The sequence below is a fragment of the Arachis stenosperma genome, chromosome 9, assembly GCF_014773155.1.
Source record: "Arachis stenosperma cultivar V10309 chromosome 9, arast.V10309.gnm1.PFL2, whole genome shotgun sequence".
NCBI lineage: Eukaryota > Viridiplantae > Streptophyta > Magnoliopsida > Fabales > Fabaceae > Arachis > Arachis stenosperma.
In genome coordinates this window covers 95,026,214-95,043,674 of record NC_080385.1, presented here as the reverse complement: position 1 = coordinate 95,043,674, position 17,461 = coordinate 95,026,214, and the positions used below count along the sequence as shown (strand labels likewise).

Below are 17,461 nucleotides of genomic sequence, written 5' to 3'. Positions count from 1 at the left end.
ACAACAACAATGCCAACAATGCAAGGAAGGTGCTGGGTGACTTTACTGCACCTACTCCCGACTTCTATGGGAGAAGCATCTCTATCCCTGCCATTGGAGCAAACAACTTTGAGCTTAAGCCTCAATTAGTTTCTCTAATGCAACAGAATTGCAAGTTCCATGGACTTCCAATGGAAGATCCTCATCAGTTTTTAGCTGAGTTCTTGCAAATCTGTGACACAGTCAAGACTAATGGGGTTGACCATGAGGTCTACAGACTGATGCTATTCCCTTTTGCTGTAAGAGACAGAGCTAGAATATGGTTGGACTCACAACCTAAAGATAGCCTGGACTCTTGGGAAAAGCTAGTCAATGCCTTCTTGGCAAAGTTCTTTCCACCCCAAAATGGAGTAAGCTTAGAGTGGAAGTCCAAACCTTCAGACAGAAGGATGGAGAATCCCTCTATGAAGCTTGGGAAAGATACAAACAATTAATCATAAAATGTCCCTCAGACATGCTTTCTGAATGGAGCATCATAGGTATTTTCTATGATGGTCTCTCTGAACTATCCAAGATGTCTTTGGATAGCTCTGCTGGAGGATCTCTTCATCTGAAGAAGACGCCTACAGAAGCTCAGGAACTAATTGAAATGGTTGCAAATAACCAATTCATGTACACTTCTGAAAGGAATCCTGTGAACAATGGGACTAATCAGAAGAAAGGAGTTCTTGAGATTGACACTCTGAATGCCATATTGGCTCAGAATAAAATATTGACTCAACAAGTCAATCTGATTTCTCAAAGTCTGTCTGGAATGCAAAATGCACCAAGCAGTACTAAGGATGCTTCATCTGAAGAAGAAGCCTATGATCCTGAGAACCCTTCAATGGAAGAGGTGAATTACCTAGGAGAACCCTATGGAAACACCTATAATTCTTCATGGAGAAATCACCCAAATTTCTCATGGAAGAATCAAGAGAAACCTCAACAAGGTTTCAATAACAATAATGGTGGAAGAAACAGGTTTAGCAATGGCAAGCCTTTTCCATCATCTTCTCAGCCACAGACAGAGAATTCTAAGCAGAACCCCTCTGACTTAGTAACTGTGGTCTCTGATCTAATCAAAACCACTCAAAGTTTCATGACTGAAACAAGGTCTTCCATTAGGAATTTGGAAGCACAAGTGGGACAGCTGAGCAAGAAAATTACTGAACTCCCTCCAAGTACTCTCCCAAGTAATACAGAAGAAAATCCAAAAGGAGAGTGCAAAGCCATAACCATGGCCGAATCTGGAGAGGAAAGAGAAGAAGTGGACGCCACTGAGGAAGGCCTCAATGGGCGTGCACTGACCTCCAATGCGTTCCCCAATGAGGAACCATGGGAATCTGAGGCTCAAAATGAGACCATAGAGATTCCATTGGACTTACTTCTGCCTTTCATGAGCTTTGATGAGTATTCTTCCTCTGAAGAGGATGAGTATGTCACTGAAGAGCAAGTTGCTAAATACCTTGGAGCAATCATGAAGTTAAATGACAAGTTATTCGGAAATGAGTCTTGGGAGGATGAACCCCCTTTGCTCACCAAAGAACTGGATGACTTGTCTAGGCAGAAATTACCTCAAAAGAAACAAGATCCTGGGAAGTTTTCCATACCTTGCACCATAGGCACCATGACCTTCAAGAAGGCTCTGTGTGACTTAGGGTCAAGTGTAAACCTCATGCCTCTCTCTGTAATGGAGAAGCTAGGGATCTTTGAGGTACAAGCTGCAAGAATCTCACTAGAGATGGCAGACAACTCAAGAAAACAAGCTCATGGACTTGTAGAGAATGTTTTGGTAAAAGTTGAAGACCATTACATCCCTACTGATTTCATAGTCCTAGAGACTGGGAAGAGCATGGATGAATCCATCATCCTTGGCAGACCCTTCCTAGCCACAGCAAAGGCTGTGATTGATGTTGATGGAGGTGAACTGATCATTCAAGTGAATGAAAAATCCTATGTGTTTAAGGCTTAAGGATATCCCTCTGTCATCATGGAGAGGAAGCATGAAGAGCTTCTCTCAAATCAGAGACAAACAGAGCCCCCACAGTCAAACTCTAAGTTTGGTGTTGGGAGGCCACAACCAAACTCTAAGTTTGGTGTTGAACCCCCACATTCAAACTCTAAGTTTGGTGTTGGGAGGTTCCAACATTGCTCTGAGTATCTGTGAGGCTCCATGAGAGCCATCTGTCAAGCTACTGACATTAAAGAAGCGCTTGTTGGGAGGCAACCCAATGATTATATTTTATATATTTCTCTTTGTTATTTTATGTTTTTTGTAGGTTGATGATCATAAGAAGTCACAAAATCCATTGAAAAGCAAAAACAGAATGAAAAACAGGAAGAAAAACAGCACACCCTGGAGGAAGAATTCACTGGCTTTAAACGCCAGTGAGGCTAGCAGATGGGCGTTTAACGCCCAGTCTGGCACCCTTCTGGGCGTTTAACGCCAGAAAGGGGCACCAGACTGGCGTTAAACGCCAGAAAAGGGCAAGAACCTGGCGTTAAACGCCAGGAATGGGCACCAGCCCGGCGTTTAACGCCAGAAATGCCTCAAAACGTGATTTTGAGTGCCAATTGGTGCAGGGATGACTTTTCCTTGACACCTTGACACCTCAGGATCTGTGGACCCCACAGGACCCCCACTAACCCCACCACCACTCTCTCTCTTCCCCATTCACCAATCACCTCATTACCTCTTCCCCAAAAACCTTCACCTATCAAATCCCATCTTTCTCTTCACCACTCACATACATCCTTCATAAAACCCCACCAACCTTACCCTTCAAATTCAAACCACTTTCCCTCCCAAACCCACCCATAATGGCCGAACCATATCACCCCCTCTCTCCTATAAATACCCTTCTTCATCCCTTCATTTTCACACAACCTAAACACCACTTCTCCCCCTCCTTGGCCGAATACATAAACCATTCCCTTCCTCATTTCTTCTTCTTTACTCTCTTCTTTCTTTTTGCTCGAGGACGAGCAAACATTTTAAGTTTGGTGTGGTAAAAGCATTGCTTTGTTTTTCCATAACCATTTATGGCATCCAAGGCCGGAGAAACCTCTAGAAGAGAGGAAAGGGAAGGCAAAAGCTTCCACCTCCGAGTCATGGGATGGATAGATTCATCTCAAGGGTGCATCAAGACCACTTCTATGAAGTTGTGGCCTTGAAGAAGGTGATCCCCGAGGTCCCCTTTTCACTAAAAAAGGGTAAATATCCGGAGATCCGCCATGAGATCCGAAGAAGAGGTTGGGAAGTGCTTACCAACCCCATTCAACAAGTCGGAATCTTGATGGTTCAAGAGTTCTATGCCAATGCATGGATCACCAAGAACCATGATCAAAGTGTGAACCCGGATCCAAAGAATTATCTTACTATGGTTCGGGGGAAATACTTGGACTTCAGTCCGGAAAATGTAAGGTTAGCATTCAACTTGCCCATGATGCAAGGAGATGAACATCCTTACACTAGAAGGGTCAACTTTGATCAAAGGTTGGACCAAGTCCTCATAGACATCTGTGAAGAGGACGCCCAGTGGAAGAGAAACTCAAGAGGGAAGCCGGTTCAACTGAGAAGGCATGACCTCAAGCCCATTACTAAAGGATGGAGCAAACAAGAGATCCCTCTCATCATGAGATCCCTGAGATGCCTCAAGGGATGCACTTTTCTCCACAAGACTATTGGGAGCAAATTAACACCTCCCTAGGAGAATTGAGTTCCAACATGGGACAACTAAGAGAGGAGCAACAAAGACAAGGAAGAGACATTGAGGAGCTCAAGCACTCCATAAGACCTTCAAGAGGAAGAACAAGCCGCCATCACTAAGGTGGACCCGTTCTTTAATCTCCTTGTTCTTTATTTTCTGTTTTTCGAAATTTTCATGCTTATGTTATCTATGTTTGTGTCTTATGATCATTAGTGTCTTAGTGTCTATGCCTTAAAGTTATGAATGTCCTATGAATCCATCACCTTTCTTAAAAAGAAAACTGTTTTTATCACAAAAGAACAAGAAGTAAAGGATTTCAAATTCATCTTTAAAACTAGCTTAATTAGTTTGATGTGGTGACAATACTTTTTGTTTTCTGAATGTATGCTTGAACAGTGCATATGTCTTTTGAATTTGTTGTTCATGAATGTTAAAATTGTTGGCTCTTGAAAGAATGATGAAAAAGGAGACATGTTACTGAGGATCTGAAAAATCATAAAAATGATTCTTGAAGCAAGAAAAAGCAGTGAAAACAAAAAAAAAAAAAAAAAAAAAAAAAAAAAAGAAAAGAAAGAGAAAAACGAAAAAAAAGGGGAGAAAGAAAAAGAAAAGAAAAAGAAAGAAATAAAGTTGTGATCCAAGGCAAAAAGAGTGTGCTTAAGAACCCTGGACACCTCTAATTGGGGACTTTAGCAAAGCTGAGTCACAATCTGAAAAGGTTCACCCATTATGTGTCTGTGGCATGTATGTATCCGGTGGTAATACTGGAAGACAGAGGCTTTGGGCCACGGCCAAGACTCATAAAGTAGCTGTGTTCAAGAATCATCATACTAACTAGGAGAATCAATAACACTATCTGGATTTGAGTTCCTAAAGAAGCCAATCATTCTGAACCTCAGAGGATAAAGTGAGATGCCAAAACTGTTCGGAGGCAAAAAGCTACTAGTCCCGCTCATCTAATTTGGAGCTAAGTTTCATTGATAGTTTGGAGTCTATAGTATATTCTTCTTTTTATCTTATTTAATTTTCAGTTGCTTGGGGACAAGCAACAATTTAAGTTTGGTGTTGTGATGAGCGGATAATTTACGCTTTTTGGCATTGTTTTTAGTATGTTTTTAGTAGTTTTAGTTGAGTTTTATTATATTTTTATATTTTTTAGTTAAAATTCACTTTTCTGGACTTTACTATGAGTTTGTGTGTTTTTCTGTGATTTCAGGTATTTTCTGGCTGAAATTGAGGGATCTGAGCAAAAATCTGATTCAGAGACTGAAAAGGACTGCAGATGCTGTTGGATTCTGACCTCCCTGCACTAAAAGTGGATTTTCTAGAGCTACAGAAGCCCAATTGGCGCGCTCTCAACGGCGTTGGAAAGTAGACATCCTGGGCTTTCCAGCAATATATGATAGTCCATACTTTGCCCAAGATTTGATGGCCCAAACAGGCGTTCAAAGTCACCTCAAGAAATTCCAGCGTTAAACGCCGGAACTGGCACCTAAATGGGAGTTAAATGCCCAAACTGGCATAAAAGCTGGCGTTTAACTCCAAGAGAAGTCTCTACACGAAAATGCTTCATTGCTCAGCCCAAGCACACACCAAGTGGGCCCGGAAGTGGATTTTTATGTCATTTACTCATCTCTGTACACCCTAGGCTACTAGTTTTCTATAAGTAGGACCTTTTACTATTGTATTTTTTAATCTTCGGACATCTAGTTCTTAGATCATTGGGAGGCTGGCCATTCGGCCATGCCTAGACCTTGTTCTTATGTATTTTTAACGGTGGAGTTTCTACACACCATAGATTAAGGTGTGGAGCTCTGCTGTACCTCGAGTATTAATGCAATTACTATTGTTCTTCTATTCAATTTCGCTTGTTCTTTGTCCAAGATATCACTGTTCTTCAACTTGATGAGTCTGTGGTATTCTGAGTAGGATTCAATGATTGAATGACTGTGACGTGCTTCAAACTCCTGAGGGCGAGGCGTTAGTGACAGACGCAAAAGAATCACTGGATTCTATTCCGGCCTGATTGAGAACCGACAGATGGATAGCCGTGCCGTGACAGGGTGCGTTGAACATTTCCAATGAGAGGATGGGAGGTAGCCACTGACAACGGTGAAACCCTTGCATAAGCTTGCCATGGAAAGGAGTAAGAAGGATTGGATGAAGACAGTAGGAAAGCAGAGAGACGGAAGGGAAGGCATCTTCATACGCTTATCTGAAGCTCTCACCAATGATATACATAAGTATCTCTATCTTTATCTTTATGCTTTATTCGTTTATCACTATACCCATTTGAGTCTGCCTGACTGAGATTTACAAGGTGACCATAGCTTGCTTCATACCACCAATCTCCGTGGGATCGACCCTTACTCGCGTAAGGTATTACTTGGACGACCCAGTGCACTTGCTGGTTAGTTGTGCGAAGTTGTGTTTATGCCATGGTATTGAGCACCAAGTCTTTGGAGCCATTACTAGGGATTATTTCGTGTATTAAAAAGTATTGATCACAATTTCGTGCACCAAATACCATGCATAGATATCGTATGGCTAATCAGCTGTTAGTTCTCGATCATGTAGGAATAGGATTTACTATCTTTTTGCGTCTGTCACCACGCCCTACAGTCGTGAGTTTGAAGCTCGTCATAGTCATCCCTTTCCAAGATCCTACTCAGAATACCACATACAAGGTTTAGACTTTCCAGATCTCAAGAATGCTGCCAATGGATTCTAGCTTATACCACAAAGATTCTAATCTCAGATTCAGATGCCCCATTGTCAGAGGATAGTCGATGTGAATCATTGACTAGAAACCCAAAAGATATACATTCAAGCTTGTCTTCATGTAGAACGGAAGTGGTTGTTAATCACACGTTCATAAGTGAGAATGGTGATGAGTGTCACATAATCATCACATTCATCATGTTCTTGTGTTCTTCTCCTTATTTTCCCTTTTATTTCTCATTTTGTAAACCTTGTTGATTTTGAATTTTCCTTAATGCATGGATGTTTTCATGTTTATTAGTCTTACTTGAGTTGATAATATTGTTAATTGTTAGTGGGTAGTTTTAATTTCTTTTTGATTTTGCAATTTAGCTATGTCTTTAAACTATTGTCTACCATGTGTTTAACAAAGTATTTTTATTAATTATGGAGTAGTTTTCTACACTCTTGGCCTAGGCTAAGGAAATTGAGTGACCTTAAGTCATTGGGTCCAATTAGATTAATGATTTGGGAACCCTTGTTGGTCAATTTAGGTTGAGAATTATGGGTTGATGTTGATCAAGCCTATTTAACATACTTCAAGTATAGAAGTAGACTTGATGGGATTTATCCCTCATAATTGTCAATATATGGTTATTAGACAAGGATAGTGATTTCAATTCCTATGCCTTACCCAAGAGTTCCTTTACAATTTTTATTTGAAAACCCAAAAATTCTAATTACTTAATTCTTGCTTTAGTTAGTTTCAGTTGTTTAATTAGTTCTACAATAGAATTGAATTTATATATTGTCTTGTTAGATTGCCATTTACTTAGACCTTGCTTTAATTGTCTTGATTTAGTTTCTTACAATTTAAGTTTCTTGCATGCTAAGCTTTGTTAGTTTAAATTCTTGCTTATATGCCTTTCAACCTTGGAATTATAGCCAACCTTGCTATATACACCTGTCCATTCTCTTGAGGACGACCCGAGAGTAATACTCTCGGTTAATTTGTATAGGGTTGAAATTGTGACAACCGTATTAAACTTTGATTGAGAGTTAGTTGTCAGTTTGGAACTATACTTGCAATGCGATTTTCATTGATAAATTCTACACCAACGGTAACCCTCACATCACCTCTCTCCTTGACACAAGGTTCACCACAAGTATTTACTAGGATTATAACTCTTTGAGTTTCTTTCTTAGATTTTCCATTAATTGATGCTCATAGCCTTGAGCTATTTCTTTTTCTTATCTCTTGTCTGTGCATTCTTTTCTCTTATTTGTACTACTACTTCTTGGTTGTATAGATGTTTGAGGGCCTCTCCAACATTCTTCTAAATATCCTTCTCTGCCTTAGTGTTTCAAGCACACATCCACAACCATGAAACTTTATTTTATGGTTTTATACTCAATTTTTGTCATATTTTGTTTATTTCACTTCCTTTTGACTTGAACTTCCTTCAAATTCTTTTATTTTAAACAACTTTTTACCATAACTCATACATGGAACAAACAATCTTCATTTACTAATTAAACTAAAAACATGATATAAAATAAAACACACAAAACATGCATACTAAAGTAGATATTCATATAAGCACTACTATTAAAGCTCAAAGATTATGGTACTGAAATCACACAAAAAGAACTTTGCCACCTTGTTTGTTGTTCCTCCTTGTTATTATTCATTCTTCATCTTCTTCCTCATCATCATCATTGTCTTCTTTTTGTGTAGTAGGTTGTTTACTCTTTTGTGTTTGCTCTTCTTCTTGTGTAGGTTGCTTTCCTCTTGATGTGCTTCCCCAAATCATATTCTTGTACAGCGGACTGTCTTTGTTTCCCATTTCAGCCTTAATTTGTCTTGCTAGTTTTTCAATAGAGCTAGCCTAGGGTTTAATTGTTGGATTCCATGACACAAGAAGTTGTGCTTCCCTTGCATATTGATTTGGCACCTAAAATTTCCTGCATGGCGCTTCTTTGTGTTTTCTTTATGCTCCTGGAATTCTTTGTAATATTCTTGTTGAAATTCAAGCATTTGTTGAAATTATGCCTGCTATTCCCTTTGATACTGCAACTGCTGTTCTTGGAATCGCACTTATTGCTCAAAGATGTCTTAAAGAGAACTTCGGATCTGATCCCAATCAAAATGATTTCCCTCTTGAGCCTGATGCTATTGTAGCATTTTGGACTGGCATTATTCTTTTTTGATGCTAAGGTTGAAGTGAAGGTTGTTATTGATTTTCTCTCTGAGCTCTTGCTCTTTCTATTGGGTTGATTACTACTACCTTTACTATTTTCTTTGCTGTGATTAGCCTTTCTATTTTCATTAAGGCCTCATCTTCTAGATTTACTCTAACCTCTTTACAAAAGAGATGAATAAGGCTTGGGAATGCATGCCTTGTATTTGAGCTTACACTTGTCAGAATTTGGTGTATGTTGCTGGATATGATCTCCTCCACATTTACTTCTTCATGCTTTATTATACCGTTAATGAGAACAACTCTCTCTATAGTTACCTCTGATGTGTTAGAGGTTGGATTTATTGATCTTCTTACAAAATCCAGCCATCCTCTTGCAAGCGGACAAAGATCTCTCCTCTTTAGTTGATTCTGCCTCTGATCAGAATCCAACTTCCATTCAGTTCCGAGGATACAAATTTCATTGATGATGTTTTTATATCCTGGATCACCACTGTTTATCCTTCTTTCAAAGCTCACTAAGGCAAAGGCAGAGGGATTTCTTAACTAGAGGACTCATTGTATGTTGCCAGGTCTGAAATCTAAGATCTTGCCTCTCACATAACTTTGGTGTGTTAGTTGTTGTTGTGGTTCTGGCATGGCATTTGCATAGAATTCCCTGACCATATTCCTCTCAACCCTTCTCGTTGGATTACAAAGAATTGACCATCTTCTATTTATCTCTCTTCTTATCTCAGGGTATTCCTCATCTCTTAGTTTGAAGCCCTCCTCTGGAATTATTAGCCTGAGACTATCCCATCTAAAGAATTGATGTTGGTGGAAGCTTGAAAGAAATTTGTCCTCACCATAATCAGCAACAGTTAAAGAGGCATGCTCCTTGCCTTTCCTCTTCTTTGAGCTAGAGTGAGAGTATGTGATAATGGCAAGTGATGATAGCAAGAGAGTAGAGGTTTTGCTCTCAATCACTAAACTTAAAGCTTGCTTGTCCTTAAGCAGAGGAGTGAAATCAAGTTGTGGTGAGAGTTAGTGATGCAAGAGCATCTTTTCTATCTTTTCCTAGAGAATTTGCATTTAATTGTATTTTAGCCACTATAGATGCTACTTTGAGTCTTGCGCAATTCTGTTTATTTTAGGTAGCATTCGGCTCGATTTGATGGAGTTTCTGCAGCACAAGAATTAAAGGAGATGACAGCGAGGAGCGACGCGTGCACGTACCTGACGCGTACGCGTGATTTGGAGCTTTCCATGGCGACGCGTGCGCGTGATTGACACGTACGCGTGAAAAGTGAAGTTGCACAACCATGCGTGCACGTACTTGACGCGTACGCGTGACACGCGAAGAAGACCATCGACGCGTACGCGTGACTGACACGTACGCGTGACATGCGCCACGTGCAGAAAACGCAGAAAACGCTGGGGTGATTTCTGGGCCCCATTTTAGCACTCAAGTAAGGCGTAGCTCTTTGCCAAGTTAGGCGCGAATCCAGTGAAGCCAAGTGGTCCCCACATTACAAGGCGCGGATTATCTAATTAATTCTGATTTAAATTCCAATTTTAAAAGATAGGAAAAGATATTATTTTAATTTTAGAAATTAGATTTAAAATTAATTAGGATTAGTTATAAAAAGGAGAAACTTTTCTTCTAGTAGGGGGATTCCATTAAGGGATTCTATACCAATTTACATTCCGTACTCTACAGTTTACCTGAATCCTTATTTTCTCTCTGAACCATGAGCAACTAAACCTCCACCGTTAAGGTTAGGAGCTCTATCTATTGTATGGATCGATACTATTATTTTTCTATTTTAATTCATGTTTTGATTTATATTTCAAGAATTATTTTCGTTCTTTATCTTATGAATTTGGGTGGAACGGAAGTATGACCCATGTTCTAATTGAGTTCTTGTATAACTTGGAAAAGCTATTTACTTGAACAACATCTTGAAAACAATTTCTCCTAAATTTTAATTATTTGGATTTAACGGGATACGTGACATATAATCCCCTTATTTTTGGATAATTAGGATTTTTGTGGCATATAAAATGGATTTTGATCCTTACCCTCTAATTGGAATTAAGTGACCAAGGAATTGGCAGCTGATGAATTTTAGAGGAGACTAGAAAGGTCTAAGGAATTAGGGTCTAGTCACATATAGTTTGCCATGAATTGAATCTTGCATGATTAAAATAGTCAATAAGAAAAGTCAATCAGGAAATAGATATCTCTAAAACCTTAACTGTTTTCTCCCATATTTTATTCCCAACTTATTCACCTGCTTGTCTTCAAACTCTGAATTTACTGTTTAATGCTCTTTGAATACTCAAATACTCTTTTCTATTTGCCTAACTAAGTGGTTTAACCAACCATTGTTGCTTGATCCATCAATCCTTGTGGGATCGACCCTCACTCGCCTGAGGTATTACTTGCTACAACCTGGTGCACTTGCCGGTTAGTTTGTGGTTGTAAATTTTGCACCAGTTAGCAACCACGAGAAGCTTGATGAGAAATATGAAGGTTGGGTAAGAATGAGTGTTGATTTGAATGAGACCATTTGAGGGGAGGATTTAGCTAATGGTGCAGGGTGGAAGAAACAAAAAAAGAGGAAGGTGAAAGCGAAAGAACACGATCATGACCATAGAGTCATGTGGTGCTATGTATATAGAAGAGTGAGAGTGGGAGGAGGACAAGACTGTAGAGTCTGTTTCGACATAGGGAATAGCTACGATTTTGAAAGAAGTGACCAACTGAAAGAGCTTTTGACTAAGGTATGGATGATTTCCATGGAAGCAATTCCAAAAGCCTCAAGAATGTGTATACATGTGAGTGTTAAGGACAAATTGAATGCTTTTTGTTTTAAATGCTCCAAGGAATCTCCAATTTGAATCAACATCTGCACAGTTTTAAAAAAAAATTTCAGGAGGGAATCTCATGAAATTTAAAATACCAACACACACTATTCTTAAATGCCCAAAAATTGAACTCAAATACATCACTAGCCGTTAAGTCCCCAAAAAAAATTTTCTATTTTGACACCAAACTTAAATATATTCAAAATCTCAAAAATGCTTGTGGAGTGAAAATGTGCATTGTAGCTTGTTCTACTTTTGCTGATAACATTGAACTTAGTTTCTAGGCCAATTTTGAAATAGTAATATATGCATGTGGTGAAATTGTGTGTGCTCACATCCAAATTTCTAAGAATAATGAAAACAAATAGTAAGAATTCAAAGGATATTGTTCATACCCTGGGTCAGGCTATCCGTCCCAGGATGTTCTACAGACAAAGCAACCGACCTCTTCAGGTCAGGACAACCCGACCTCTTTCCAAAGAGCTCGGCCAAGTCACCAGAAAAGCCCAAAGAAGGGCCCATCACTATAAATACACTGGAGCACCCAGGTATAACTCATACTCTGATTCTACTCAATACCTGCTTAATCCCCTTGCTAACTTAAGGATCAGAGTCCCTTGCAGGTACCCTCCACCCTCCGGGGATGAAGGATCAGCAGCACTGCCAAGTCCAACTGGTCGGACACGGCAGCTCCGACCACCAGATCCAACAAGCTGGACACGTAATCTCTGACCAACAACAGAAGATCTCATCCGAGATCGACCTACAGTTTCAGGTAACCCTCGAAACATTGGCGCTGTTGCCGGGGAACCTGGAAGTCATCCTATCACCATGGCGAATGACCATGACAACGACCACGATTCAGATCTAGAAGAAAGAATGTCACACAAAAACAATGACGCTAAGCCTAAAGATACCCCCCGGCCTAGCGGAGACAAGAACGTGCCAAATTAGGAAGCTCTGGACACGCTTCAAGATCGACTAAAGCAACTCGAGAAAGATGCCCAACATCAACGAGAGGCAGAGAAGGACCTGCAAAGGGAGATAAGGCGACGTCGAGAGCTGGAAAGCAAACTCCTACAAATTGAAGCCGATCTCAAAACCAAAGCTATTCGATCTCCTGGTGAAGATAACCCCCGCAAGGATCAAGATCCATTCACCAAAGAAATCATGAAGGCCAAGATCCCAAAAGACTTTAAACTCCCGGACATGACCTTGTACGACGGCACCACAGATCCCGGCCATCACCTCAATAATTTTAGAAGTAGAATGTATCTCACCGACGCTTCAGATGCAGTTCGTTGCAACGCCTTTCCAGCTACTTCAACAAAAATAACAATCAGGTGGTTTGACAATCTACCTCCAAGATCCATCTCCAAGAAGTTTTCAGCCAGATTTTCTATTCAGAAAGACAAAATCAAGCACGCCCCGAGTCTGTTGGGAATTAAGCAGGGAGATCGGGAAAGTCTCTGCAATTACGTGGAAATATTCAACAAGGCATGTCTAGACATACAAAATCTACCCACTGAAGCGGCCATCATGGGCCTCATTAATGGCCTCCAAGAAGGGCCCTTCAGCCAATCTATATCAAAAAATTATCCCACATCGCTAAATGAAATACAAGAACGAGCCGAGAAGTATATCAACATGGAAGAAAATGCCCGACTAGGAGAAGCATCAAGATCCGGATTCTCCTCCCGAGATAAAGATAAAGAGTCTAAGAAGAAGGAAGACCGACACGGGAATAAGATCAAAAACTACCACAATTACACCCCTCTCCGGGTGTCCCTTGTAGATATATACAGAGAAATTTGTCACACTGAAAAAATACCCCCAGCTCGACCACTGAAAGGCAGAAGAGGAGGAGGAAATCGGATCGAATACTGTGAATACCATCGAGTTCGCGGACATTCCACCAGCGAATGTTTTGACTTAAAAAATGTCATAGAAAAGCTAGTAAGAGAAGGGAAGTTAGATCGGTATCTGGTCACTCGAGATGAAAGAAAAAGAAGAAGGGATGAAGACGACGGGCGAACGGAGCAATCACCCCGCGCACCTGAAAGACACATCCACATGATACACGGCGGATTCGCTGGAGAAGGAATCTCAAAATCATCCCGTAAAAGATATCTCAGAGAGGTATATCATGTCGAGGGGAAAGAGGAAGTACCCGATATCCCAGCAATTTCCTTCACCAGAGAAGATGCATCTGGTATCATCCCGGGATACGACGATCCCATGGTCATCACTATTATACTAGCAAATGCAAATCTCCACCGCACACTGATAGACCAAGGGAGCTCTGCTAACATCTTGGTCAAAACTGCCTTCGACAAGCTCAGCTTGGAAGAAAAAGAGCTCAAAGCATTCCCGAACAGCCTATTCGGATTGGGAGATACCCCGGTTCAACCACTTGGATACATCTCGCTGCATACAACCTTCGGAAAAAGAAATCAATTAAGAACACTCAAGATAGACTACATTGTGGTCGACGTAAGTTCAGCCTACAATGCCCTGATAGGTCGGACAATGTTAAATCAGCTCGGCACAATAGTCTCGACTCCGCATCTATGCATGAAGTTCCCAACTGCAGGAGGAATAGCTACGATAAAAGCAGATCAGAGAATGGCGTGCCGCTGCTACAACGAAAGTCTAAACCTCAGAGGCAGAGGAGAAGAATTTCACACAATTGAGCTCGGTGGAGTTCAAAAGAGGGAAGAGCTTCGCCCACAACCTGAAGGAGAAATAGAGAAAATCCAGATCGGGGATACCCCGGACCAAACAATTAATATCGGCACACTCCTAAAAGGAGACATCAAAGAATCACTCATACAGCTTCTACGCGACAACGCCGACCTCTTTGCGTGGAAGGCCGTAGACATGCCAAGCATAGATCCCACGCTAATGTGCCACAAGCTAGCAGTCTACCCGGGAGTTTGGCCAGTACAACAGAGACGAAGAAAGCTCGGACCAGAACGGTCCTATGCTGTGGAAGAGCAGGTACAAGCTCTACTGGAGGCAGGGTTCATAAGAGAAGTCAAATACCCACTATGGCTAGCCAACGTCATCTTGGTGAAGAAGTCAAACGGGAAGTGGCGAATGTGCACCGACTACACTGACCTCAACAAAGCTTACCCAAAGGATCCTTATCCACTCCCAAGTATTGACGCTCTGGTAGATGCCTCCTCCGAATATAAATACCTCTCGTTTATGGACGCGTATTCAGGATACAATTAAATCCCAATGTATCCGCCTGACCAAGAGAAAACTTCCTTCTTAACCCTAAAAGCAAACTACTGATACATCGTCATGCCTTTTGGTCTCAAAAACACAGGAGCTACATATCAGAGACTGATGAATAAAGTCTTTTCAGATCAGATTGAAAAAATCATGCAAGTCTACGTAGACGACATGTTAATAATGACGCAAAATAAAGAAACACTACTGTCCGACCTGACCAAAGTATTCGACACTATAAGGAAGCACGGCATGCGACTCAATCCCGCGAAAGCACCTTCGCCGTAGAAGCCGGCAAATTCCTGGGTTTTATGCTCACACAAAGAGGAATCGAGACAAATCTGGATAAATGCCGGGCTATACTCAACATGAAAAGTCCGGCTTGTGTCAAAGAGGTACAACAACTAAACGGGAGATTGGCAGCTGATGAGCGGATATTTTATATGCTTTTTGGGGGTAATTTCATGTAGAATTTAGTATGTTTTAGTTAGTTTTTAGTATAATTTTATTATTTTTTAGGCAAAATTCATATTTCTAGACTTTACTATGAGTTTGTGTATTTTTCTGTAATTTCAGGTATTTTCTGGCTGAAAATGAGGGAGCTGAGCAAAAACTGATTTAGGCTGAAAAAGGAATGCGAATACTGTTGGATTCTGACCTCCCCGCACTCGGAATGAATTTTTTGGAGCTACAGGAGTCTAATTGGCGCGCTCTCAATTGGGTTGGAAAGTAGACATCCAGGGCTTTCCAGCAATATATAATAGTTCATACTTTGCAGTTTGGCGTTCAGCCCAGGCACGTGACAAGCTTAAGTCTCAGCCCCAGCACACATCAAGTGGGCCCCAGAAGTGGATTTTTGCAGTATCCATCCTAGTTTACTCATTTTCTGTAAACATAGGTTACTAGTTTAGTATTTAAACAACTTTTAGAGATTTATTTTGTATCTCATGATATTTTTAGATCTGAATTTTATACTCTTTGACGGCATGAGTCTCTAAACTCTGTTGTTGGGGGTGAGGAGCTCTGCAGCGTCTCGATGAATTAATGCAATTATTTTTGTTTTCCATTCAAACACGCTTGTTCCTATCTAAGATGTTCATTCGCGCTTTACTATGAAGAAGGTGATGATCCGTGACACTCATCACCTTCCTCAATCCATGAACGTGTGCCTGACAACCACCTATGTTCTACATTAGATTGAATGAGTATCTCTTAGTTTCCTTAATCAGAATCTTCTTGGTATAAGCTAGAATTGATGGCAGCATCCTTGAGAATCCAGAAAGTCTAAACCTTGTCTGTGGTATTCCGAGTAGGATTCTGGGATTGGATGACTGTGACGAGCTTCAAACTCGCGAGTAGTGGGCGTAGTGACAGACGCAAAAGGATCAATGGATCCTATTCTGACATGATCGAGAACCAACAGATGATTAGCCGTGCTGTGATAGAGCATTTGGACCATTTTCACTGAGAGGATGGGAGGTAACCATTGACAACAGTGATGCCCTACATACAGCTTGCCATGGAAGGAGCCTTGCAAGTTTGAAAGTGAGGAAGCATTATGTTACAAGAATTCAGAAGACAAAGCATCTCCAAAACTCCAACATATTCTCCATTATTGAGTAACAATTACTTATTCCATACACTTTCACTTTTTACAATTAAAGCTAAAGAACCCTATTGGTATCCTGACTAAGAATAATAAGATAACCATAGCTTGCTTCAAGCCAACAATCTCCGTGGGATTCGACCTTTACTCACGTAAGGTATTACTTGGACGACCCAGTGCACTTGCTGGTTAGTTGTGCGGAATTACACAGTGTGAGTGTAATTTTCGTGCACCAGCAGCCTTGTCCAGATTTCTAGCCGGATCGGCCATAAGGTCTCTACCTTTCTACACTACCCTGAGGAAGGGACAGAAGTTTGAATGGACAAAGGAGTGCGAACAAGCCTTTCAGGATTTCAAGAAATTCTTAGGATAACCACCTATCCTGACTCGACCTCGGAAAGTGGAATCACTCATATTGTACCTCGCGGTGGGAAATCAAGCAATAGCCTCAGCGCTAGTTCGAGAAGATGACAGCAGACAACAACCCATATTTTTCATCAGTAAGGCACTACAGGGATCCGAGCTAAACTATCAAAAACTAGAGAAGTTTGCCTACACTCTCATTCTGACATCCCAAAGACTTCGACCATACTTTCAAGCTCACACCATTAGGGTTCGGACCAACCAACCCATAAAAGGGATCCTGCAGAAAACAGACCTAGCAGGCATAATCCTGCAATGGGCAGTCGAGTTGTCTGAATTCGACCTTCAATACGAAGCTCGGACAGCCATCAAGTCACAATACCTGGCCGACTTCATTGCAAAATTTACAGACACACCTGAAAGCCCCATAGAATGGAATCTCTACGTTGACGGCTCCTCTAACAAAACTGGAAGCGGTGCGGGTGTGATAATTGAAAGCAACCAGTGAACTCAAATTGAACTTTCTCTCAAATTCGGGTTCCCGGCCTCAAACAACCAAGCAGAATACGAGGCACTACTAGCTGGTTTGAAGCTGGTTGGGGAGGTTGGAGCTCAAAAACTTATCATCTTCGGTGACTTACAAGTAGTCACTTCGCAATTAACAGGGAGCTACCAAGCTAAAGACCCCACCATGAAAAAGTACTTGGATAAAACCAAGGAGCAACTCGGACAATTCGGAGAATATGAAGTTCGACACATACCCCAAGAACAAA

The 17,461-nt window shown here is 40.9% G+C and overlaps 1 protein-coding gene and 1 non-coding gene across 2 annotated transcripts; one reads left to right on the top strand and one right to left on the bottom strand.

The window, feature by feature from the left end:
• Window positions 1-391: 391 nt before the first annotated feature.
• LOC130952390 (small nucleolar RNA R71) lies at window positions 392-499 on the bottom strand. The gene has a single exon (XR_009074570.1). It is a non-coding gene; the product is annotated as a small nucleolar RNA R71 (small nucleolar RNA).
• A 12,192-nt stretch (window positions 500-12,691) lies between these two features.
• LOC130949741 (uncharacterized) lies at window positions 12,692-14,837 on the top strand. The gene is made up of 3 exons (XM_057878383.1): window positions 12,692-13,885; window positions 14,024-14,482; window positions 14,817-14,837. The coding sequence occupies exons 1-3, from the start codon at window positions 12,692-12,694 to the stop codon at window positions 14,835-14,837; spliced, it is 1,674 nt and encodes a 557-aa protein (XP_057734366.1).
• The last annotated feature ends 2,624 nt before the right edge of the window (window positions 14,838-17,461 follow it).